This window comes from Pseudophryne corroboree, chromosome 1, assembly GCF_028390025.1.
Source record: "Pseudophryne corroboree isolate aPseCor3 chromosome 1, aPseCor3.hap2, whole genome shotgun sequence".
NCBI lineage: Eukaryota > Metazoa > Chordata > Amphibia > Anura > Myobatrachidae > Pseudophryne > Pseudophryne corroboree.
Window position 1 is genome coordinate 1,058,204,256 of NC_086444.1, and position 24,783 is coordinate 1,058,229,038.

The window sequence follows — 24,783 nt, forward strand, 5'->3', positions numbered from 1 at the left end:
GGTCGACACCAGAATGGATGCCTTTATTTATGGAATTACGGGATAGTGTCAACACGCTAAAGCAGTCGTTTGACGACATGAGACGGCCGGACAATCAGTTAGTGCCTGTCCAGGCGCCTCAAACACCGTCAGGGGCTGTAAAACGCCCTTTGCCTCAGTCGGTCGACACAGACCCAGACACAGGCACTGATTCCAGTGGCGACGGTGACGAATCAACCGTATTTTCCAGTAGGGCCACACGTTATATGATTTTGGCAATGAAGGAGGCGTTACATTTAGCTGATACTACAGGTACCACTAAACAGGGTATTATGTGGGGTGTGAAAAAACTACCTATAGTTTTTCCTGAATCAGAAGAACTAAATGATGTATGTGATGAAGCGTGGGTTGCCCCCGATAAAAAGATGCTAATTTCAAAGAAGTTATTAGCTTTATACCCTTTCCCGTCAGAGGTTAGGGTGCGCTGGGAAACACCTCCTAGGGTGGACAAGGCGCTCACACGCTTATCTAAACAAGTGGCGTTACCCTCTCCTGAGACGGCCGCACTTAAAGATCCAGCAGATAGGAGGATGGAAAATATCCAAAAAAGTATATACACACATACAGGTGTTATACTACGACCAGCTATAGCGACAGCCTGGATGTGCAGTGCTGGAGTAGCTTGGTCAGAGTCCCTGATTGAAAATATTGATACCCTGGATAGGGACAATGTTTTACTGTCTTTAGAGCAAATAAAGGATGCATTTCTTTATATGCGTGATGCACAGAGGGATATCTGCACACTGGCATCACGGGTAAGTGCTATGTCCATTTCGGCCAGAAGAAGTTTATGGACGCGACAGTGGTCAGGCGATGCGGACTCAAAACGGCATATGGAAGTTTTGCCGTATAAAGGGGAGGAGTTATTTGGAGTCGGTCTATCAGATTTGGTGGCCACGGCTACAGCCGGGAAATCCACCTTTTTACCTCAAGCTACTCCCCAACAGAAAAAGACACCGACTTTTCAACCGCAGCCCTTTCGTTCCTTTAAAAACAAGAGAGCAAAGGGATATTCATATCTGCCACGAGGCAGAGGAAGGGGGAAGAGACACCAACAGGCAGCTCCTTCCCAGGAACAGAAGCCCTCCCCCGCTTCTACAAAAGCCTCAGCATGACGCTGGGGCTTCTCAAGCGGACTCGGGGGCGGTGGGCGGTCGTCTCAAGAATTTCAGCGCGCAGTGGGCTCACTCGCAGGTAGATCCCTGGATCCTGCAGATAATATCTCAGGGGTACAAGTTGGAACTAGAGACAGATCCGCCTCGCCGTTTCCTGAAGTCTGCTTTACCAACGTCCCCCTCCGAAAGGGAGACGGTTTTGGAAGCCATTCACAAGCTGTACTCTCAGCAGGTGATAGTCAAGGTACCTCTTCTACAACAGGGAAAGGGGTATTATTCCACTCTATTTGTGGTACCGAAGCCGGACGGCTCGGTAAGACATATTCTAAATCTGAAGTCCTTGAACCTGTACATAAAGAAGTTCAAGTTCAAAATGGAGTCACTCAGAGCAGTGATAGCGAACCTGGAAGAAGGGGACTTTATGGTGTCCTTGGACATCAAGGATGCGTACCTCCACGTTCCTATTTACCCCTCACACCAGGGGTACCTCAGGTTCGTTGTACAAAACTGTCACTATCAGTTTCAGACGCTGCCGTTCGGATTGTCCACGGCACCTCGGGTCTTTACAAAGGTAATGGCCGAGATGATGATTCTTCTTCGAAGAAAAGGCGTATTAATTATCCCATACTTGGACGATCTCCTAATAAGGGCAAGGTCCAGAGAACAGCTAGAGAGGGGATTAGCACTGTCTCAAGAAGTGCTAAAACAGCACGGCTGGATTCTGAATATTCCAAAATCCCAGTTAATGCTGACAACTCGTCTGCTGTTCCTAGGGATGATTCTGGACACGGTTCAGAAAAAGGTTTTTCTCCCGGAGGAAAAAGCCAAGGAGTTATCCGAGCTTGTCAGGAACCTCCTAAAACCAGGAAAGGTGTCTGTACATCAATGCACAAGAGTCCTGGGAAAAATGGTGGCTTCTTACGAAGCAATTCCATTCGGCAGATTCCATGCACGAATTTTCCAGAGGGATCTGTTGGACAAATGGTCAGGGTCGCATCTTCAGATGCACCAGCGGATAACCCTGTCTCCAAGGACAAGGGTATCTCTTCTGTGGTGGTTGCAGAGTGCTCATCTATTGGAGGGCCGCAGATTCGGCATACAGGATTGGATCCTGGTGACCACGGACGCCAGCCTGAGAGGCTGGGGAGCAGTCACACAAGGAAGAAACTTCCAGGGAGTGTGGACGAGCCTGGAAACGTCTCTTCACATAAACATTCTGGAACTAAGAGCAATCTACAATGCTCTAAGCCAGGCAGAACCTCTGCTTCAAGGAAAACCGGTGTTGATCCAGTCGGACAACATCACGGCAGTCGCCCATGTAAACAGACAGGGCGGCACAAGAAGCAGGAGTGCAATGGCAGAAGCTGCAAGGATTCTTCGCTGGGCAGAGAATCATGTGATAGCACTGTCAGCAGTGTTCATCCCGGGAGTGGACAACTGGGAAGCAGACTTCCTCAGCAGACACGACCTTCACCCGGGAGAGTGGGGACTTCATCCGGAAGTCTTCCACATGCTGGTAACCCGTTGGGAAAGACCAATGGTGGACATGATGGCGTCTCGCCTCAACAAAAAACTGGACAGGTATTGCGCCAGGTCAAGAGATCCGCAGGCAATAGCTGTGGACGCGCTGGTAACGCATTGGGTGTACCAGTCGGTGTATGTGTTTCCTCCTCTGCCTCTCATACCAAAAGTATTGAGAATTATACGGCAAAGAGGCGTAAGAACGATACTAGTGGTTCCGGATTGGCCAAGAAGGACTTGGTACCCGGAACTTCAAGAGATGATCACGGAAGATCCGTGGCCTCTACCTCTAAGGAGGGACTTGCTTCAGCAGGGTCCCTGTCTGTTTCAAGACTTACCGCGGCTGCGTTTGACGGCATGGCGGTTGAACGCCGGATCCTAAAGGAAAAAGGCATGCCGGAAGAAGTCATTCCTACTTTGATTAAAGCAAGGAAGGAAGTAACCGTGCAACACTATCACCGCATTTGGCGAAGATATGTTGCGTGGTGCGAGGATCGGAGTGCTCCGACGGAGGAATTTCAACTGGGTCGATTCCTACATTTCCTGCAATCAGGATTGTCTATGGGTCTCAAATTGGGATCTATTAAGGTTCAAATTTCGGCCCTGTCGATTTTCTTTCAAAAAGAATTGGCTTCAGTTCCTGAAGTCCAGACTTTTGTTAAGGGAGTGCTACATATACAGCCTCCTGTGGTGCCTCCAGTGGCACCGTGGGATCTCAATGTGGTTTTGGAATTTCTAAAATCTCATTGGTTTGAACCACTAAAAAAGGTGGATTTAAAATATCTCACATGGAAAGTGACCATGTTACTAGCCCTGGCTTCGGCCAGGAGAGTGTCAGAACTGGCAGCTTTATCTTACAAAAGCCCATATCTGATTTTCCATTCGGACAGGGCAGAACTGCGGACTCGTCCGCATTTTCTCCCTAAGGTGGTGTCAGCATTTCATCTGAACCAGCCTATTGTAGTGCCTGCGGCTACAAGTGACTTGGAGGACTCCAAGTTACTGGACGTTGTCAGAGCATTAAAAATATATATTGCAAGGACAGCTGGAGTCAGAAAATCTGACTCGTTGTTTATATTGTATGCACCCAACAAGATGGGTGCTCCTGCGTCTAAGCAGACGATTGCTCGTTGGATCTGTAGCACAATCCAACTTGCACATTCTGTGGCAGGCCTGCCACAGCCTAAATCTGTAAAGGCCCACTCCACAAGGAAGGTGGGCTCATCTTGGGCGGCTGCCCGAGGGGTCTCGGCATTACAACTTTGCCGAGCAGCTACGTGGTCAGGGGAGAACACGTTTGTAAAATTTTACAAATTTGATACTCTGGCTAAGGAGGACCTGGAGTTCTCTCATTCGGTGCTGCAGAGTCATCCGCACTCTCCCGCCCGTTTGGGAGCTTTGGTATAATCCCCATGGTCCTTTCAGGAACCCCAGCATCCACTAGGACGATAGAGAAAATAAGAATTTACTTACCGATAATTCTATTTCTCGGAGTCCGTAGTGGATGCTGGGCGCCCATCCCAAGTGCGGATTATCTGCAATAATTGTACATAGTTATTGTTAACTAATTCGGGTTATTGTTTAGGAAGCCATCTTTCAGAGGCTCCTCTGTTATCATACTGTTAACTGGGTTTGATCACAAGTTGTACGGTGTGATTGGTGTGGCTGGTATGAGTCTTACCCGGGATTCAAAATTCCTCCCTTATTGTGTACGCTCGTCCGGGCACAGTACCTAACTGAGGCTTGGAGGAGGGTCATAGGGGGAGGAGCCAGTGCACACCACCTGATCGGAAAGCTTTACTTTTTGTGCCCTGTCTCCTGCGGAGCCGCTATTCCCCCATGGTCCTTTCAGGAACCCCAGCATCCACTACGGACTCCGAGAAATAGAATTATCGGTAAGTAAATTCTTATTTTTTCCCACACTTCAAAATACAGTTGTGCTCATAAGTTTACATACCCTAGCAGAATTTGTGATTTTCTGGCCATTTGTCAGAGAATATGAATGATAACTTTTCTTTCACTCATGGTTAGTGGTTGGGTGAAGCCATTTATTGTCAAACAACTGTGTTTACTCTTTTTAAATCATAATGACAACAGAAACTACCCAAATGACCCTGATCAAAAGTTTACATACTCCAGTTCTTAATACCGTGTATTGCCCCCTGCTTGAATTTTTTTTAGTTTAGCAGGGCTGCACAAATTATTGCAGCCCTGCTAAGCTAAAATACACTCCCCCATTGGCATGGACTATTGATCGCAGCAGCAGCAAAAAGTTGCTGGCTGCGATCAACTCGGAATGACCATGCATGTGCAGTGTAATTGTGCTACCGCGTACTGTAATTTGAATTGGGGGTACTATTGTGTGGTCATGCCCCTTCCTTGGGAAACCAAGGATATAAAGGTATAATGTTAATTTTGTTAGCTGTTTTATGTCACTGCTATTGCAATTGCATTCAGTGATATACAGGAATTATGGGGATCAGTAAGAGAACCCCACGATCAGGAGACCGACGCCGGGAGCTCAACAGCCGGGATCCCGGCGTCGAGCGCAGCATGTTCCCTCGCCTTCCCCCTCAGGTGGTTACATGGACCACCACCCAAGTGGGGAAACCAACCGGTACTGCAGCGGGTGACGGGATTCCGCCATCGGTATATTGACTGCTGGGATCCTGTCCGACGGTCAATTGACAGCCTCCTGAATTATGACATTAATAAGGATTCCATGTGGTGTGATACGGGAGGAGGTCCATGGGGGGTGACACCATGAGTTACCACACCGGGTGACACCAACCCTAGTGACTCCTCTGCCTGGAGTGGTCTGCTGGATTATAAAAGTCATTTGGAGGAGCCTGATGGTACTGTATACTGTATAAGGGTCATCCAGAGGATTCGGCATATAATGGGCATTTGGAGACGTCCGATGGCATATAATATTTACTCCAGCTTCAGAAGTATCTCCAAAAAAACTGTCTTGCAAAGTAACTGGCTGGGGGTAAATATCTATTTTCATAATGTACCTTTTTCATGGGAATGAATGGCTAGAAAGCATCTCTGCAGATCTTGTGTATGACAGGACCATGTTGTTCTGTATTGGACTCATACTGTAACTGTGCTCAGACAAAAAAGCATCTGTACCTCTCTCCATGAGTCATTGTCTTATGCCCTTGTTCACTTATGGTATATAAAAAACAAAAACAAATATCCATAACTGTAATGTCCTATTGCTTATGCAACATTTCAATTTTTGTAGTTTTGAGGATGTGTTTTGCCTTTGCACGTGTTGAGATGTACAATAAGTGTCTTTGTATATGTATGACCCTATAACGTGAAGGCAGAGGTCTTGTCACTGAGGCTTTAGTTTTAAAAAAAGGAGTGGCATGAGACCTGGCCTGATGGCACATAAGGGGCATATGGAGGAGCCTCAATTCTGTTGGGGGTGAACCACTTATCCTAATAGCACCCAAAAATGGCAGAACAAAATCCACCTGTAATAACGTTACTTCATATTAAGACCAGAACACCGGAACATTTTTGGAGACTTGCCGCATGTTATAGACTATATAGCCAGTGAGATATGATCTCAAGGACAGTCACTATAGTCTTCTATGGGAACTGAGAAAATGCCAATTTATCAAGCTCCAAAATGAACCCTTTCTAAAAAAAAAGTTACCTGTAGGCAATCCCTCAATAGGTGAGCTACATGCTTGGTAATTTAGTGACCCAGCCACAGCGCCATCGTTTCAACCTGCACCCATATCAGGTCGCTTGCTTCTAAAACTCTTCGCCTGCCTTTATATCCTAAATCATCTGCTAGAAAGTGTGAACCCCCATCGCAACAATGACACCTGTACCTCTATTACATTGCGCCTCATTAATATGACCACAGACTGAATTTAGCCTGCCAATGTGCCAGGTGCATAAAAGCCAATAAACAAACAAGTACAGAAGAATAGAATGGAGGGCGCTGTCAATAGCCGCTGGTGCAGGGGGTGGTAGTCCCCAATAAGTGGAAACACAAAAAAGCAAAAAACACCTGCGTTCTGTTGCTATTAAAAGGGGTATATCCCCCTAGTAGATTAAATAAAAAAAAAATTAATAATCAATATAAAGGACGGTAGGTTTAAATTGAATTAATATATAATCAATTTAATTAGAATAATGTCTAAAAACACAAGATGTCTTTCACATAAAATCCCCTCAATAAATGAATTCATAGGTCAAAGAACATTCACCAAACCCCTTAGGAGAAATATATCATACCTCAGGCGAGGATTCCCTCCAGAATATAGTCCACACTGACGGATATAATTGCAAGTGAGTGCTAGAGTTCAATAAGTCCCTTTTAAGCACAAAGTGCAAGCTTTTCCATGCAGGTAGGGATGTCTCTAATCTCACCGTAGGTGGTAGTGTCCAGAGGAGAGAGTCCAATTGGTGCCGTCCGGGTAAAATTTAAATGAAGATTCTCCAGTTCCAAAGAGGGGATGATTGTGAAATGTCCAGCAATATCGTCTCAATGCGTTTTGCTGGTGTTGACAGCCAGCTTCCTCAGGTGTACTGCCATATAATTCCGGTGATACTGCCGTATAATTCCAGTGGTACTGACGTATAAATCCACTGATACTGCCATATAAATCCAGTCCTGTGGTACTGCCATAAAAATCCAATGGTACTGCCGTATAACTCCAGTGATACTGCCGTATAATTCCAGTGGTACTGGCGTATAAGTCCAGTAATACTGTCATATAAATCCAGTGGTGCTGTCATATAATTCTAGTGATACTGCCGTATAATTCCAGTGGTACTGCCGTATAAGTCCAGTGGTACTGCCGTATAAGTCCAGTGGTACTGCCGTATAAGTCCAGTGGTACTGTCCTATGCTGTATATTATTTACTCCATTTAAAGGGGTTATATATATTTAATCCAAATAGTGTTTAGAGGGTTTGCCCTGTGTGGTGTAGGGATATGCTGTCCTGTGCTGCATATTGTGTTATATAACTCCAGAAAAATAATGGAGAACAAAAATTTGGAGGATAAAATAGGGAAAGATCAAGAACCACTTCTTCCTAGTGCTGAAGCTGCTGCCACTAGCCATGACATAGACGATGAAATGCCATCAACGTCGTCTGCCAAGGCCGATGCCCAATGTGATAGTAGAGGGCATGTAAAATCCAAAAAGCCAAAGTTCAGTAAAAAGACCCAAAAAAAATTGAAATGGTCTGAGGAGAAACGTAAACTTGCCAATATGCCATTTATAACACGGAGTGGCAAGGAACGGCTAAGGCCCTGGCCTATGCTCATGACTAGTGGTTCAGCTTCACATGGCAATGGAAGGCCTCATCCTCCCGCTAGAAAAATGATAGGCGTTAAGTTGGCAAAAGCACAGCAAAGAACTGTGCATTCTAAGATGGTATCACAAATCCCCAAGGAGAGTCCAAGTGTGTCGGCGGTTGCGATGCCTGACCTTCCCAACACTGGATGGGAAGAGGTGGCTCCTTCCACCATTTGCACACTCTCTGCAAGTGCTGGAAGTAGCACCCACAGTCCAGTTTCTGATATTCAAATTGAAGATGTCACTGTTGATGTACACCAGGATGAGGATATGGGTGTTGCTGGCGCTGAGGAGGAAGTTGACGATGAGTATTCTGATGGTGATGTGGTTTGTTTAAATCAGGCACCGGGGAAGACAGTTGTTGTCCGTGGGATGAATAAGCCCATTGTGATGCATGGGCAAAATACCAACAAAGCCACCTCTTCGGATTATTTCTCCACAAATCCGGACAACAAGTGTCAAGCCGTGTGTTGCCTCTGTCAGTCAGTAATAAGTAGGGGTAAGGACGTTAACCACCTAGGAACATCCTCCCACCTACGTCACCTGCTGCGCATTCATCAGAAGTCAGTGTCAAGTTCTGAAACTTTGGGTAAGAGCGTAAGCAGTCCACTGACACCTAAATCCCTTCTTCCTCTTGTACTCAAGCTCCTGCAAGCCACGCCACCAACTCCCTCAACGTCAACTTCCTCCTCAGTCAGGAACGTCAGTAGTCCTGCAGCCCATGTCACTGGCAAGACTGAGGTGTCCTCTCCTAACTGGGATTCCTCCGGAGGATCCTTGAGTGGTACACCTGCTGTTGCTGCCGCTGCTGGGAGTCGATCGTCATCCCAGAGAGGAAGTCGGAAGACCACTTGTTCTACTTCAAGTAAGCAATTGACTGTCCTTTGCGAGGAAGATGAAATATGACAGCAGTCATCCTGTTGCAAAGCGGATAACTGAGGCCTTGACAGCTATGTTGGTGTTAGACGTGCGTCCGGTATCTGCCATTAGTTCAGTGAGACTTAGAGAATTGATGGAGGTAGTGTGTCCCCGGTACCAAATACCATCTAGATTCCACTTCACTAGGCAGGCGATACTGTGAATGTACAGAGACGTCAGAAAAAGTGTCCACAGTGTCCTAAAAAATGCAGTTGTACCCACTGTCCACTTAACCACGGACATGTGGACAAGTGGAACAGGGCAGACTAAGGACTATATGACTGTGATAGCCCACTGGGTAGATGTATTGCCTCCCGCAGCAACAACAGCAGCGGCACCAGTTGCAGCTTCTCGCAAAGGCCAACTCGTTCCTAGGCAGGCTACGCTATGTATCACCGCTTTCCGTAGGAGGCACACCACTGACAACCTCTTACGGAAAATGAGGGACATCATCGCACAATGGCTTACCCCAATTAGACTTTCCTGGGGATTTGTGATATCAACGCCACCAATATTGTGCGTGCATTACATCTGGGCAAATTCCAGCACATCCCATGTTTTGCACATACAATTCAATTGGTGATGCAGAATGTTTTGAAAAATGACAGCGGCCTGCAAGAGATGCTGTCAGTGGCCGAAAAATTGCGGGCCACTTTCGGCAATTCAGCAATTTGCGTGCCAAAGACTGGAGCGCCAGCAAACACTCCTGAACCTGCCCTGCCATCACCTGAAGCAAAAGTTGGTAACGAGGTAGAATTCAACACTATATGCTTCAGAGGATGGAGGAGCAGCAAAAGGCCATTCAAGCCTATACATCCAAGGTGGAATGCACCTGACTCAAGCGCAGTGGGGAATGATTTCCGTCTTGTGCAAGGTTCTCCAACCCTTCGAACTTGCCACACGTGAAGTCAGTTCAGACACTGCCATCTTGAGTCAGGTCATTCCCCTCATCAAGCTTTTGCAGAAGCAGCTGGAGAAATTGAAGGAGGAGCTAAGACGGAGCGATTCCGCAAAGTATGTGGGACTTGTGGAGGGAGCCCTTCATTCGCTTTGCCAGGATTCAAGGGTGGTCAATCTGTTATAATCAGAGCACTACATTTTGGCCACCGTGCTCGATCCTAGGTTTAAAGCCTACATTGTATCTCTCTTTCCGGCAGACACAAGTCTGCAGAGGTTTAAAGACCTGCTGGTGAGAAAATTGTCAACTCAAACGGAACGTGACCCGTCAACAGCTCCTCCTTCATTTTCTCCTGCAACTGGGGCTGCGAGGTAAAGGATAAGATTTCCTAGCCCACCCGCTGGCGGTGATGCAGGGCAGTCAGGATTGCTGACATGTCTACTGTCACTGCATATGATTCTGTCACCATTGAAAAAATAGTGGAGGATTATATGAGTGACAGCATCCAAGTAGGCATGTCAGACAGCCCGTATGTATACTAGCAGGAAAAAGAGGCAATTTGGATGCCCTTGCACAAACTGGCTTTATTTTACCTAAGTTGCCCCCCCTCCAGTGTGTACTCCGAAAGAGTGTTTAGTGCAGCCAGTAACCTTGTCAGCGATCGACATAGGAGGTTACTTCCACAAACTGTGGAGAAGATGATGTTCATCAAAATAAATTATAAATTACTCCAGGAAGACCTTTACCAGCAATTGCCTCCAGAAAGTACACAGGGACCTGTGATGGTGGATTCCAGTGGGGACGAATTAATACTCTGTGAGGAGGAGGATGTACAAACTGAAAGGGGTGAGGAATCGAGGGTGAGGATGAGGTCGACATCTTCCCTCTGTAGAGCCAGTTTGTGCAAGGACAGATTGATTGCTTCTTTTTTGGTGGGGGCCAAAACAAACCAGTCATTTCAGCCATAGTCGTGTGGCAGACCCTGTCGCTGAAATGATTGGTTTGTTAAAGTGTGCATGTCCTGTTTATACAACATAAGGGTGGGAGGGAGGGCCCAAGGACAATTCCATCTTGCACCTCTTTTTCTTCTTTGCATCATGTGCTGATTGGGGACTGGTTTTTTAAAGTGCCATCCTGTCTGACACTGCCGTACAACTCCAGGGGTACTGCCGTATAAGTCCAGTCCAATGGTACTGTCTTATGCTGCTCTTGTGCTGCATCAGTCCAATGGTGGTGTCTTGTGCTGCCATAAGTCCAGTGGTGGTGTCCTGTGCTGTATATTATTTACTCCAAATAAAAGGCTTATATACATTACTTAAATTATTATCCAAATAATTTTTACAGGGTTTGTCCTGTGTGGTGTAGGGGTACGCTCGCCTGTGCTGCATATTATTATAGCTCAAAATAAAAAGTTTATTATCCAAATTAATTTTACAGCCTTTGCCGTGTGTGTGTGTGGTTTAGGGGTACGCTCTCCTGTGGCACCAATATTGTGCGTGTATTACATCTGGGCAAATTCTAGCACGTCCCATGTTGTTTGTGCCGCACACTTGTGTCGCTTAGCTTAGTCATACAGCTACCTCATTGCACCTCCTTTTCTTCTTTGCATGATGTGCTGTTTGGGTCCTAGTTTTTTTAAAGTGCCATCCTGTCTGCCACTGCAGTGCCACTCCTAGATGGGCCAGGTGTTTGTACCGCACACTTGTGTCGCTTAGCTTAGTCATACAGCCACCTCGGTGCAACCTTTTGACCTAAAAAGAATATTGTAAGGTGTTCAGCTTCAGAATATACTGGAAATGAGTGGAAATGAATGCTATTGAGGTTAATAATACCGTAGGATCAAAATTACCCCCAAATTCTGTGATTTTAGCTGTTTTTGTGTATTTTTTTAAAAATCATCCAGGTTCAAAACCAAAACTCGAAAGGGTGGTTTTGGCAAAACCAATCCAGATCCAAAACATGAGCATGGAACCAGAACAAAAACCAAAACACGAAAAGTGCCCGCCGCACATCTCTAGTATGAACGTGCTTCAATAATGAGGTTTAGCTCACCAATAATACCACTCGTTTTCACAAATGCCGGTAACCACAACTGTCCATATGTTAATCAACCAATCTTCCTGTTTTCATGTCATATTTTGCATATTTTATGGTATTTATTAACTGGTAAAACTGATGTCTTTCAGGTGCCCCATTTTCATCTAATATGCTTAGAGCAGAGCAAGAGCTGCAGTTGTGGAATGGGGTAAGTTCAATCTTCATCTTCATCCTATATATGTAACTCTGCAGCGCCAGACAGTGGGTATAAGACAAATCATACATTAAAAGGACAAATTATTCCATAAACAGATCAGATACATACAGTGTTGACAAAGAAGATGCAGATGTGAGACAGATGTCAGAAAGGGTCTTGCTCATGTGAGCTTACAATCTACCAGGAGCTGCAGAGAAACACTAGTCACTAATGGATGCTTTAGTATTAGCAGCTGGTAATGCTGCTGCCTTATAATGCCAAACACACTTTCCATATACTCGTTTTTTTCCTTTCCTTGTCCATCAAGTGTTTCCCATGCCTCTTATATTGTAAGTTCAATATACAGTGCAATGAAAAAGGAAAGTCGTAGCGCTAAATGTGTTACTATAACAGATGAATTGAAATGAACGAATAAAATGTAATAGGTTAATTAATCAATAAAAAATACTACACAATTTATAGAAAAACATATTAAGAGCTCCTAGTCACCAACATATTATTCCACAGTTTAAAGTGCTTGTTCCTATTTGATAAAGCTAGACTGCAAGCAATTGGAAAAATGGACATTGGGTACTCCTTATAACCGACAGCACAGTCCAAATGAATGGTTGTTACCACAAGTATACCGCTTGTGGTAACGAATGTTCAAAGTGTAGGGTTCTCACCAGAAATACAGCGCCCATTGATAAATAGGAGAATGTCCAAAGAAATGGTGCGTTGCTTGGTTGACGGTCCAGTATTGGTTCAGGCACATGACATATTTAGCTGCACAGGCTGCAGAGCTTAGCAGCGAAATGCGTCAGGTGTGTTCCCCTGCCTCCTCTAATTCCACTCGAAGAAACATACATGTGCCTAATTAATTTGGCAAAATATGTTTTTTTAAGCCTAACTCAATGTTGCATGCCATATCCGTGAATTGTAAATATTTAGTTAATGCTACAATGCAACCTGATTTGTCTTTTCAAATGTCACCAATTTTTGTGTCATCTCTGGAGCTGTTTATATTCAGTTCACATTAAGGGACTCATTCGGCGTTAGGAGCAAATCCACCTGAAGGGTACAACTTTTCACCTGTACATACCAGGTATTAGATGCAGCAGACAAATACTGGGCAGACTTCCACTGAGAGTTAGGTCTAAAGGGCCATAGTTGTACGCTTTACCAATGTTTTCACAGTTGAGCGTTTTTTTGCTACTGCCGGAATACAGAGAAAAGTCTCACTGCACACGCATGAGCTGTTCTCTGTGAAGGTATTTGCATTGTCTCCATGATCGCAAGGTCCTGAGAAGAAAGTTGATCTGAAATCTGTGCATTCCAGAACATACGCAAGGAGTGGATCTGCTCTGATGTTGCGTCTATGGTGGTGTGTTCTCACCCCTGGCGGATATGCATTCTACACAGATAGGGAAATTGGGTGTGTAGCAACCATTGTTCAATCTGTCGCACATAGGGTGGCCAATCCTGGGACCAGCAAATATTATTACATTCATTCCAGAATCCTCTCACAGCTTTTCCTTCTTCACTGTAGTGAGGCCTCATAGTTGTAAATCTGCACTTAGGGCCTTAATCAGGTTTGTCAGCAAACCAGAAAAGCAAACTAATGGTCAAAACCGTGTTGCACTGCAGATGTAATATGTGCAGAGCATACTTACCTACTTTGAATGTCTCCTCTCCGGGAGAAACCTGGAGAGGAGACGCTGCAGGAGACTTCAAGGGGCAGGGCCAGGCTGTGACATCAAGCCCCACCCCCACATCCGGAAAACGCCGCGATTCGCGGGTCCTCCGGCAGCTTCCGGGAGAGTAGGCAAGTATGGTGCAGAGAGAGTTAGATTTGGGTGGGGTGTGTTAAGATTGAAATCTAAATTGCAGTGTACAAATAAAGCAGTCAGTATTTACCCTGCACAGAAACAATGTAACCCACCCAAATCTAACTCTCTCTGCACATGTTACATCTGCCCCACCTGCAGTGCAACGTGGTTTTTGCCCATTATTGTGCTTTTTTGGTTTGCTAACAAACCTGAATAACCGCCTTAAATGCTACATTTTAAGGCATACAAGTTAAAATGTATGCTAATTAGCAAAATGGGCGTGAACTAGATTAACTCCCTGAGCTAAGTAAACTTTAGATAAATAAAGTGTACAGTTACAAAACAAAACACATTGTGTAAGAGGCTTTTTCAGTTGAAAGCTTACATGGCAAGTTGCATCAAAGGTAAAAAAAAAATGTGGTCAAACCACTGAAAATGCAGTTTTTGGAGGTTTAGCCGCATTTCTCATATGCAGTACATTCCCGAGCTTGGACCCAGTAGGTGCCTATAAGAGCCTATAGGCTTCCTTTCGCAATGTGCGCTGTGTGAAGGATCAATTTGGATCCCTCCCAGTGTCCCCTGTGTTTGACAAGTCATCCGACACATGTGCCGAAGTACTCCTAGGTCATAAACCCCAGAAGTCCTTGTATCACAAAAGACTACTCTTATCGGGAGAGCTGTCCTTACGATTGTATTCAAGCATACAGTAATACTAAATGCTGCTATGCTTGTAATGAGTGGGGTGGGATGTGATGATTGATGCATCCCGCCCACAGTCTCTCTACAACTTAAACATCAACTAGGGTTCATTTTTGGCAGCAGTCAGTGAACCTACCAGTAGGTTTATGGACAGTTGTAGGAAAGTGGATTACCCGTAGGAGTGCCACGGTGCCGCCTATCCATCCTTCAACACAAATATGCATTAGAACCCCGGATATATAGGGTCATTCCGAGTTGATTGCTAGCTGAAAATGTTCGCTGCGCTGCGATGAGGCAAAAAACGGCACTTCTGCACATGCGTATGCGGCGCAATGTGCACGCGCGTAGTACTTTCACAACAGCCGAAGTAGTTTAACACAAGGTCTAGCAACGCTTTTCACTCGCACTGCTGGCCGCAGAGTGATTGACAGGAAGGGGGCGTTTCTGGGTGTCAACTGACCGTTTTCAGGGAGTGATCGAGAAAATGCAGGCGTGCCCGGAGAAACACAGGCGTGGCTGAACGAACGCAGGGCGTGTTTGTGACGTCAAATCCGGAACTAAACAGTCTGAAGTGATCGCAAGCTAGGAGTAGGTCTGGAGCTACTCTGAAACTGCACAAAATTATTTTGCGGCTGCTCTGCGATCCTTTCGTTCGCACTTCTGCTAAGCTAAGATACACTCCCAGAGGGCGGCGGCTTAGCGTTTGCACGGCTGCTAAAAACAGCTAGCGAGCGATCAACTCGGAATGACCCCCATAAACCATTCAGTGATTTAGTAACCAGCCATGTGCTGTGTCTTCACAAAGTGATACAGTGATTAAATGTTGTACAACCTGGAATGATATACAGTATCCCCCAGGGTCTCCTGTTAGATACACTGTACTGTAATTCTGACAGCATCATATCCTCCAGCAAGTGAGCATAAACCATGTGCTGTCCATTCCATCCACTATATTATTAGCACGATATTACTGTATAAAGTGAACGTCTGCAGCTTTTAAATAAGATAACTATTTTCCAGGCTGTTTACAGAACTGCTGACAATCAGCGGGTTACATTTTTACCCTGCTTTTGTGATTTCCTTTTGTCTACAGATAGATGATGTATGCTCTGCAGTGCTGTCAGATTCCCAGCCTGCGGTGAGTCCATATTAATTATCTTTTCCATTTACTATAGTGTAAAAATAGAGATGTGAGTTTACAACGTTTGCTTTTTGTGTGCAGGTGTCCAGTGGTTTAGAAGAAATTTGTTTTATGGTTATGGGATATCTGCAAAAATCTCAGGTAGGTAAATCATGTAATATTATTAGGACATACTTTCATATTGCAGATGATACACATTGGTCATTTACTAACATGGTGCAAAAGTGCAACTGTGCAGAAATCCATGCCATCTGATCTCACATTTACTTGTGTTAGTAGCTTGCTCTAGATCGTTGAAAGTATAATTGTGCTATCTTGTGTTAGAGCCAGCCACCATCCCCATCATCATCATCATGTAGTTGCACCAATCAGCAAACAGATGTACTGTATATGCATGTTCGTATGTTCACAATTCATAAACACACCCTATGTTATAACTAGAGATGAGCGCCTGAAATTTTTCGGGTTTTGTGTTTTGGTTTTGGGTTCGGTTCCGCGGCCGTGTTTTGGGTTCGAACGCGTTTTGGCAAAACCTCACCGAATTTTTTTTGTCGGATTCGGGTGTGTTTTGGATTCGGGTGTTTTTTTCAAAAAACACTAAAAAACAGCTTAAATCATAGAATTTGGGGGTCATTTTGATCCCAAAGTATTATTAACCTCAAAAACCATAATTTACACTCATTTTCAGTCTATTCTGAATACCTCACACCTCACAATATTATTTTTAGTCCTAAAATTTGCACCGAGGTCGCTGTGTGAGTAAGATAAGCGACCCTAGTGGCCGACACAAACACCGGGCCCATCTAGGAGTGGCACTGCAGTGTCACGCAGGATGTCCCTTCCAAAAAACCCTCCCCAAACAGCACATGACGCAAAGAAAAAAAGAGGCGCAATGAGGTAGCTGTGTGAGTAAGATTAGCGACCCTAGTGGCCGACACAAACACCGGGCCCATCTAGGAGTGGCACTGCAGTGTCACGCAGGATGGCCCTTCCAAAAAACCCTCCCCAAACAGCACATGACGCAAAGAAAAAAAGAGGCGCAATGAGGTAGCTGTGTGAGTAAGATTAGCGACCCTAGTGGCCGACACAAACACCGGGCCCATCTAGGAGTGGCACTGCAGTGTCACGCAGGATGTCCCTTCCAAAAAACCCTCCCCAAACAGCACATGACGCAAAGAAAAAAAGAGGCGCAATGAGGTAGCTGTGTGAGTAAGATTAGCGACCCTAGTGGCCGACACAAACACCGGGCCCATCTAGGAGTGGCACTGCAGTGTCACGCAGGATGTCCCTTCCAAAAAACCCTCCCCAAACAGCACATGACGCAAAGAAAAAAAGAGGCGCAATGAGGTAGCTGACTGTGTGAGTAAGATTAGCGACCCTAGTGGCCGACACAAACACCGGGCCCATCTAGGAGTGGCACTGCAGTGTCACGCAGGATGTCCCTTCCAAAAAACCCTCCCCAATCAGCACATGATGCAAAGAAAAAGAAAAGAAAAAAGAGGTGCAAGATGGAATTGTCCTTGGGCCCTCCCACCCACCCTTATGTTGTATAAACAAAACAGGACATGCACACTTTAACCAACCCATCATTTCAGTGACAGGGTCTGCCACACGACTGTGACTGATATGACGGGTTGGTTTGGACCCCCCCCCCAAAAAAGAAGCAATTAATCTCTCCTTGCACAAACTGGCTCTACAGAGGCAAGATGTCCACCTCATCTTCACCCTCCGATATATCACCGTGTACATCCCCCTCCTCACAGATTATCAATTCGTCCCCACTGGAATCCACCATCTCAGCTCCCTGTGTACTTTGTGGAGGCAATTGCTGCTGGTCAATGTCTCCGCGGAGGAATTGATTATAATTCATTTTAATGAACATCATCTTCTCCACATTTTCTGGATGTAACCTCGTACGCCGATTGCTGACAAGGTGAGCGGCGGCACTAAACACTCTTTCGGAGTACACACTTGTGGGAGGGCAACTTAGGTAGAATAAAGCCAGTTTGTGCAAGGGCCTCCAAATTGCCTCTTTTTCCTGCCAGTATAAGTACGGACTGTGTGACGTGCCTACTTGGATGCGGTCACTCATATAATCCTCCACCATTCTATCAATGTTGAGAGAATCATATGCAGTGACAGTAGACGACATGTCCGTAATCGTTGTCAGGTCCTTCAGTCCGGACCAGATGTCAGCATCAGCAGTCGCTCCAGACTGCCCTGCATCACCGCCAGCGGGTGGGCTCGGAATTCTGAGCCTTTTCCTCGCACCCCCAGTTGCGGGAGAATGTGAAGGAGGAGATGTTGACAGGTCGCGTTCCGCTTGACTTGACAATTTTGTCACCAGCAGGTCTTTCAACCCCAGCAGACTTGTGTCTGCCGGAAAGAGAGATCCAAGGTAGGCTTTAAATCTAGGATCGAGCACGGTGGCCAAAATGTAGTGCTCTGATTTCAACAGATTGACCACCCGTGAATCCTTGTTAAGCGAATTAAGGGCTGCATCCACAAGTCCCACATGCCTAGCGGAATCGCTCCCTTTTAGCTCCTTCTTCAATGCCTCCAGCTTCTTCTGCAAAAGCCTGATGAGGGGAATGACCTGACTCAGGCTGGCAGTGTCTGAACTGACTTCACGTGTGGCAAGTTCAAAGGGCATCAGAACCTTGCACAACGTTGAAATCATTCTCCACTGCACTTGAGACAGGTGCATTCCACCTCCTATATCGTGCTCAATTGTATAGGCTTGAATGGCCTTTTGCTGCTCCTCCAACCTCTGAAGCATATAGAGGGTTGAATTCCACCTCGTTACCACTTCTTGCTTCAGATGATGGCAGGGCAGGTTCAGTAGTTTTTGGTGGTGCTCCAGTCTTCTGTACGTGGTGCCTGTACGCCGAAAGTGTCCCGCAATTCTTCTGGCCACCGACAGCATCTCTTGCACGCCCCTGTCGTTTTTTAAAAAATTCTGCACCACCAAATTCAAGGTATGTGCAAAACATGGGACGTGCTGGAATTTGCCCATATTTAATGCACACACAATATTGCTGGCGTTGTCCGATGCCACAAATCCACAGGAGAGTCCAATTGGGGTAAGCCATTCCGCGATGATCTTCCTCAGTTGCCGTAAGAGGTTTTCAGCTGTGTGCGTATTCTGGAAAGCGGTGATACAAAGCGTAGCCTGCCTAGGAAAGAGTTGGCGTTTGCGAGATGCTGCTACTGGTGCCGCCGCTGCTGATCTTGCGGCGGGAGTCCATACATCTACCCAGTGGGCTGTCACAGTCATATAGTCCTGACCCTGCCCTGCTCCACTTGTCCACATGTCCGTGGTTAAGTGGACATTGGGTACAACTGCATTTTTTAGGACACTGGTGAGTCTTTTTCTGACGTCCGTGTACATTCTCGGTATCGCCTGCCTAGAGAAGTGGAACCTAGATGGTATTTGGTAACGGGGGCACACTGCCTCAATAAATTGTCTAGTTCCCTGTGAACTAACGGCGGATACCGGACGCACGTCTAACACCAACATAGTTGTCAAGGCCTCAGTTATCCGCTTTGCAGTAGGATGACTGCTGTGATATTTCATCTTCCTCGCAAAGGACTGTTGAACAGTCAATTGCTTACTGGAAGTAGTACAAGTGGGCTTACGACTTCCCCTCTGGGATGACCATCGACTCCCAGCGGCAACAACAGCAGCGCCAGCAGCAGTAGGCGTTACACGCAAGGATGCATCGGAGGAATCCCAGGCAGGAGAGGACTCGTCAGAATTGCCAGTGACATGGCCTGCAGGACTATTGGCATTCCTGGGGAAGGAGGAAATTGACACTGAGGGAGTTGGTGGGGTGGTTTGCGTGAGCTTGGTTACAAGAGGAAGGGATTTACTGGTCAGTGGACTGCTTCCGCTGTCACCCAAAGTTTTTGAACTTGTCACTGACTTATTATGAATGCGCTGCAGGTGACGTATAAGGGAGGATGTTCCGAGGTGGTTAACGTCCTTACCCCTACTTATTACAGCTTGACAAAGGGAACACACGGCTTGACACCTGTTGTCCGCATTTCTGGTGAAATACCTCCACACCGAAGAGCTGATTTTTTTGGTATTTTCACCTGGCATGTCAACGGCCATATTCCTCCCACGGACAACAGGTGTCTCCCCGGGTGCCTGACTTAAACAAACCACCTCACCATCAGAATCCTCCTGGTCAATTTCCTCCCCAGCGCCAGCAACACCCATATCCTCCTCATCCTGGTGTACTTCAACACTGACATCTTCAATCTGACTATCAGGAACTGGACTGCGGGTGCTCCTTCCAGCACTTGCAGGGGGCGTGCAAATGGTGGAAGGCGCATGCTCTTCACGTCCAGTGTTGGGAAGGTCAGGCATCGCAACCGACACAATTGGACTCTCCTTGTGGATTTGGGATTTCGAAGAATGCACAGTTCTTTGCTGTGCTGCTTTTGCCAGCTTGAGTCTTTTCATTTTTCTAGCGAGAGGCTGAGTGCTTCCATCCTCATGTGAAGCTGAACCACTAGCCATGAACATAGGCCAGGGCCTCAGCCGTTCCTTGCCACTCCGTGTGGTAAATGGCATATTGGCAAGTTTACGCTTCTCCTCCGACAATTTTATTTTAGGTTTTGGAGTCCTTTTTTTTCTGATATTTGGTGTTTTGGATTTGACATGCTCTGTACTATGACATTGGGCATCGGCCTTGGCAGACGACGTTGCTGGCATTTCATCGTCTCGGCCATGACTAGTGGCAGCAGCTTCAGCACGAGGTGGAAGTGGATCTTGATCTTTCCCTAATTTTGGAACCTCAACATTTTTGTTCTCCATATTTTAATAGGCACAACTAAAAGGCACCTCAGGTAAACAATGGAGATGGATACTAGTATACAATTATGGACTGCCTGCCGACTGCAGACACAGAGGTAGCCACAGCCGTGAACTACCGTACTGTACTGTGTCTGCAGCTAATATAGACTGGTTGATAAAGAGAAGATGTCTATGTAACTATGTATGTATAAAGAAGACTGAAAAAAATCCACGGTTAGGTGGTATACAATTATGGACGGACTGCCTGCCGAGTGCAGACACAGAGGTAGCCACAGCCGTGAACTACCGTACTGTACTGTGTCTGCAGCTAATATAGACTGGTTGATAAAGAGAAGATGTCTATGTAACTATGTATGTATAAAGAAGAATGAAAAAAAACCACGGTTAGGTGGTATACAATTATGGACGGACTGCCTGCCGAGTGCAGACACAGAGGTAGCCACAGCCGTGAACTACCGTACTGTACTGTGTCTGCAGCTAATATAGACTGGTTGATAAAGAGAAGATGTCTATGTAACTATGTATGTATAAAGAAGAATGAAAAAAATCCACGGTTAGGTGGTATTACAATTATGGACGGACTGCCTGCCGAGTGCAGAGACACAGAGGTAGCCACAGCCGTGAACTACCGTACTGTGTCTGCTGCGACTGGATGATAAATGATATAAAAAATATATATATATCACTACTGCAGCCGGACAGGTATATATTATATATTATATAATGACGGACCTGCTGGACACTGTCTGTCAGCAGAATGAGTTTTATTTTTATAGAATAAAAAAAAAAAAACACACAAGTGAAGTCACACGACGAGTGTTTAACTTTTTCAGGCAATCACAATATAAGTATACTACTAACTATACTGGTGGTCAGTGTGGTCAGGTCACTGGTCAGTCACACTGGCAGTGGCACTCCTGCAGCAAAAGTGTGCACTGTTTAATTTTAATATAATATGTACTCCTGGCTCCTGCTATAACCTATAACTGGCACTGCAGTAGTGCTCCCCAGTCTCCCCCACAATTATAAGCTGTGTGAGCTGAGCAGTCAGACAGATATATAATATATATAGATGATGCAGCACACTGGCCTGAGCCTGAGCAGTGCACACAGATATGGTATGTGACTGACTGAGTCACTGTGTGTATCGCTTTTTTCAGGCAGAGAACGGATATATTAAATAAACTGCACTGTGTGTCTGGTGGTCACTCACTATATAATATATTATGTACTCCTGGCTCCTGCTATAACCTATAACTGGCACTGCAGTAGTGCTCCCCAGTCTCCCCCACAATTATAAGCTGTGTGAGCTGAGCAGTCAGACAGATATATAATATATATAGATGATGCAGCACACTGGCCTGAGCCTGAGCAGTGCACACAGATATGGTATGTGACTGACTGAGTCACTGTGTGTATCGCTTTTTTCAGGCAGAGAACGGATATATTAAATAAACTGCACTGTGTGTCTGGTGGTCACTCACTATATAATATATTATGTACTCCTGGCTCCTGCTATAACCTATAACTGGCACTGCAGTAGTGCTCCCCAGTCTCCCCCACAATTATAAGCTGTGTGAGCTGAGCAGTCAGACAGATATATATAATATTATATATAGATAATAGATGATGCAGCACACTGGCCTGAGCCTGAGCAGTGCACACAGATATGGTATGTGACTGACTGAGTCACTGTGTGTATCGCTTTTTTCAGGCAGAGAACGGATATATTAAATAAACTGCACTGTGTGTCTGGTGGTCACTCACTATATAATATATTATGTACTCCTGGCTCCTGCTATAACCTATAACTGGCACTGCAGTAGTGCTCCCCAGTCTCCCCCACAATTATAAGCTGTGTGAGCTGAGCAGTCAGACAGATATATATAATATTATATATAGATAATAGATGATGCAGCACACTGGCCTGAGCCTGAGCAGTGCACACAGATATGGTATGTGACTGAGTCACTGTGTGCTGTGTATCGCTTTTTTCAGGCAGAGAACGGATTATAAAGTAAACTGCACTGTCCTCACTAGTAAACTCTCTCCACTCAGTCTCTACACTTCTACAGTAACAGTACTCCTCCTAGTCAGCTCCAGTAAATCTCTCTCAGTCTCTTATAATCTAAATGGAGAGGACGCCAGCCACGTCCTCTCCCTATCAATCTCAATGCACGTGTGAAAATGGCGGCGACGCGCGGCTCCTTATATAGAATCCGAGTCTCGCGATAGAATCCGAGCCTCGCGAGAATCCGACAGCGTCATGATGACGTTCGGGCGCGCTCGGGTTAACCGAGCAAGGCGGGAAGATCCGAGTCGCTCGGACCCGTGAAAAAAAACATGAAGTTCTGGCGGGTTCGGATTCAGAGAAACCGAACCCGCTCATCTCTAGTTATAACACTCTGTCACACTTATCCAGGCAGCATTGGGTGTAAGTTCCAGAATCACATATCTCTGTATAGGCGTATGTGCACATGGATGGTTCTCTGGGCATTCTCAGAGCAATTTACGCTATTTACACTAAGAATACACTTTTTGCACTTTTTCACTCTGTATCGGCCCACAGGAAAAATTACCCCCACTGTCTGCGGTACCATAATCTGTACAATATCATACAGTTATGCTCTGAAATATTCTTATGGTGCCCATACACTTGTGAGATAATCGGTGCTATCCTTCGATTTCGACCTCATCTGTGTGAGAAATCGAAGGATTGTATGCACATTTTAGGTACCTTGAGACGCGATGCGCGGGCACGCCACTCGAATGTCGAGTCTCAAGATATTATGTGCTGCACTTAATATCTCTCGCATCGTAGTGCGATCGCATGTGGTTTTAAAACCACATGAGATATATCGCACTGCGATGGGCACCCGCCGGGCCGCTCCCACTCGGCGGTGACGTGTCGATTACGTGATTACCATGCGATCTATTGCATGATCGCATGGTAATCACTTTGGCAGTTCAGGTGCGAACTGCCGGTGCGATGCCCCGCGATGTCGCGTCGCGGGGCATCGCACAAGTGTATGGGCACCATAAGGGTAAAGCTGGGCATACACTAGACAATTATCTGGCAGATCATCTGCCAGATCTGGGTGATTGGAATGAAAATCTGGTAATGGATGAGAGCAAATGACAATTGACCATTTGCTCCCAAACACTGGGAAATGAACAAAACATGTCATTCAGACACATTGGTTAAATCAGAGATTTATCCAATTTGTATGCACAACAGTTTTTGTCCCTGCGAAACCACTCCCTGTTGTGTGATGTTTTGGGGAGTGAACGCCTTGGCAGCTGCTAGGCAGCGCTCAGTCTCTCCCCAAGCAGTGTGGCTGTTCTATGACACCGTCGAGGGGGTGACACCAAAATAGCAGAGCAGCGTCACCCAGTCAGATGGGATCTGTCTATCTATCTATCTATCTATCTATCTATCTATCTATCTATCTATCTACAATATCTATCGTAAGTGGGCATTACTAATGAAATGCAGTCAGGGTGCATAAGTGCAGGTGTAATTGTACCCACGTGCAAAAATGAGATTTTGTTTTATGAGGTAATCTTATTTCAAGATTGAAAAAGTTGGAAAGAGCACATATACTGTGTAGGAGTGATCTCTTGATTAGCAATTTGGCTGCAGAACCTTTCTGTTTTATTTACGGTGGCTCAGCAGGGGCTGGTATGTCAGTGGAAAGCTATCTTACCATACAGTGCATTTAATGTGGATAAGCACATGTACAAGTGCACAAACAAGTATGTTATAAAAACACCATCCAAATCCAAGTGGCAGTTCCTATGGTATCCGGACTCCAGGTCGACAGCACAAAGGTCGACACACCTTAGGTCGACGCCAATTGGTCGACACACCTTAGGTCGACATGGACAAAAGGTCGACATGGACAAAAGGTTGACAGGAACAAGGTCGACATGGAAAAAGGTCGACATGAGTTTTTTACGATTTTTTTCTTTTTTTGAACCTTTTCATACTTAACGATCAATGTGGACTACGATTGGAACGGTAAAGTGTGCCGAGCGAAGCGGTAGCGGAGTGAAGGCACCATGCCCGAAGCATGGCGAGCGAACGCGGTGCACTAATTGGGGTTCCCGGTCACTCTACGAAGAAAACGACACCAAAAAAACATAAAAAACTCATGTCGACCTTTTTCCATGTCGACCTTGTTCCTGTCGACCTTTTGTCCATGTCGACCGTTTGTCCATGTCGACCTAAGGTG

The 24,783-nt window shown here is 45.8% G+C and overlaps 1 protein-coding gene across 4 annotated transcripts in view; it reads left to right on the forward strand.

Annotated features, from left to right (window-relative positions):
- NMU (neuromedin U) overlaps nt 1-24,783 on the forward strand; it is a 178,174-nt gene that overhangs the window by 79,307 nt on the left and 74,084 nt on the right. For all 4 annotated transcript variants that reach the window (XM_063920906.1, XM_063920908.1, XM_063920907.1 and 1 more), the window contains exons 2-4: nt 12,008-12,066; nt 15,676-15,720; nt 15,805-15,864. In XM_063920906.1, the coding sequence (XP_063776976.1) occupies nt 12,008-12,066; nt 15,676-15,720; nt 15,805-15,864 (164 nt within the window). The remainder of the gene's footprint in view (nt 1-12,007; nt 12,067-15,675; nt 15,721-15,804; nt 15,865-24,783) is intronic.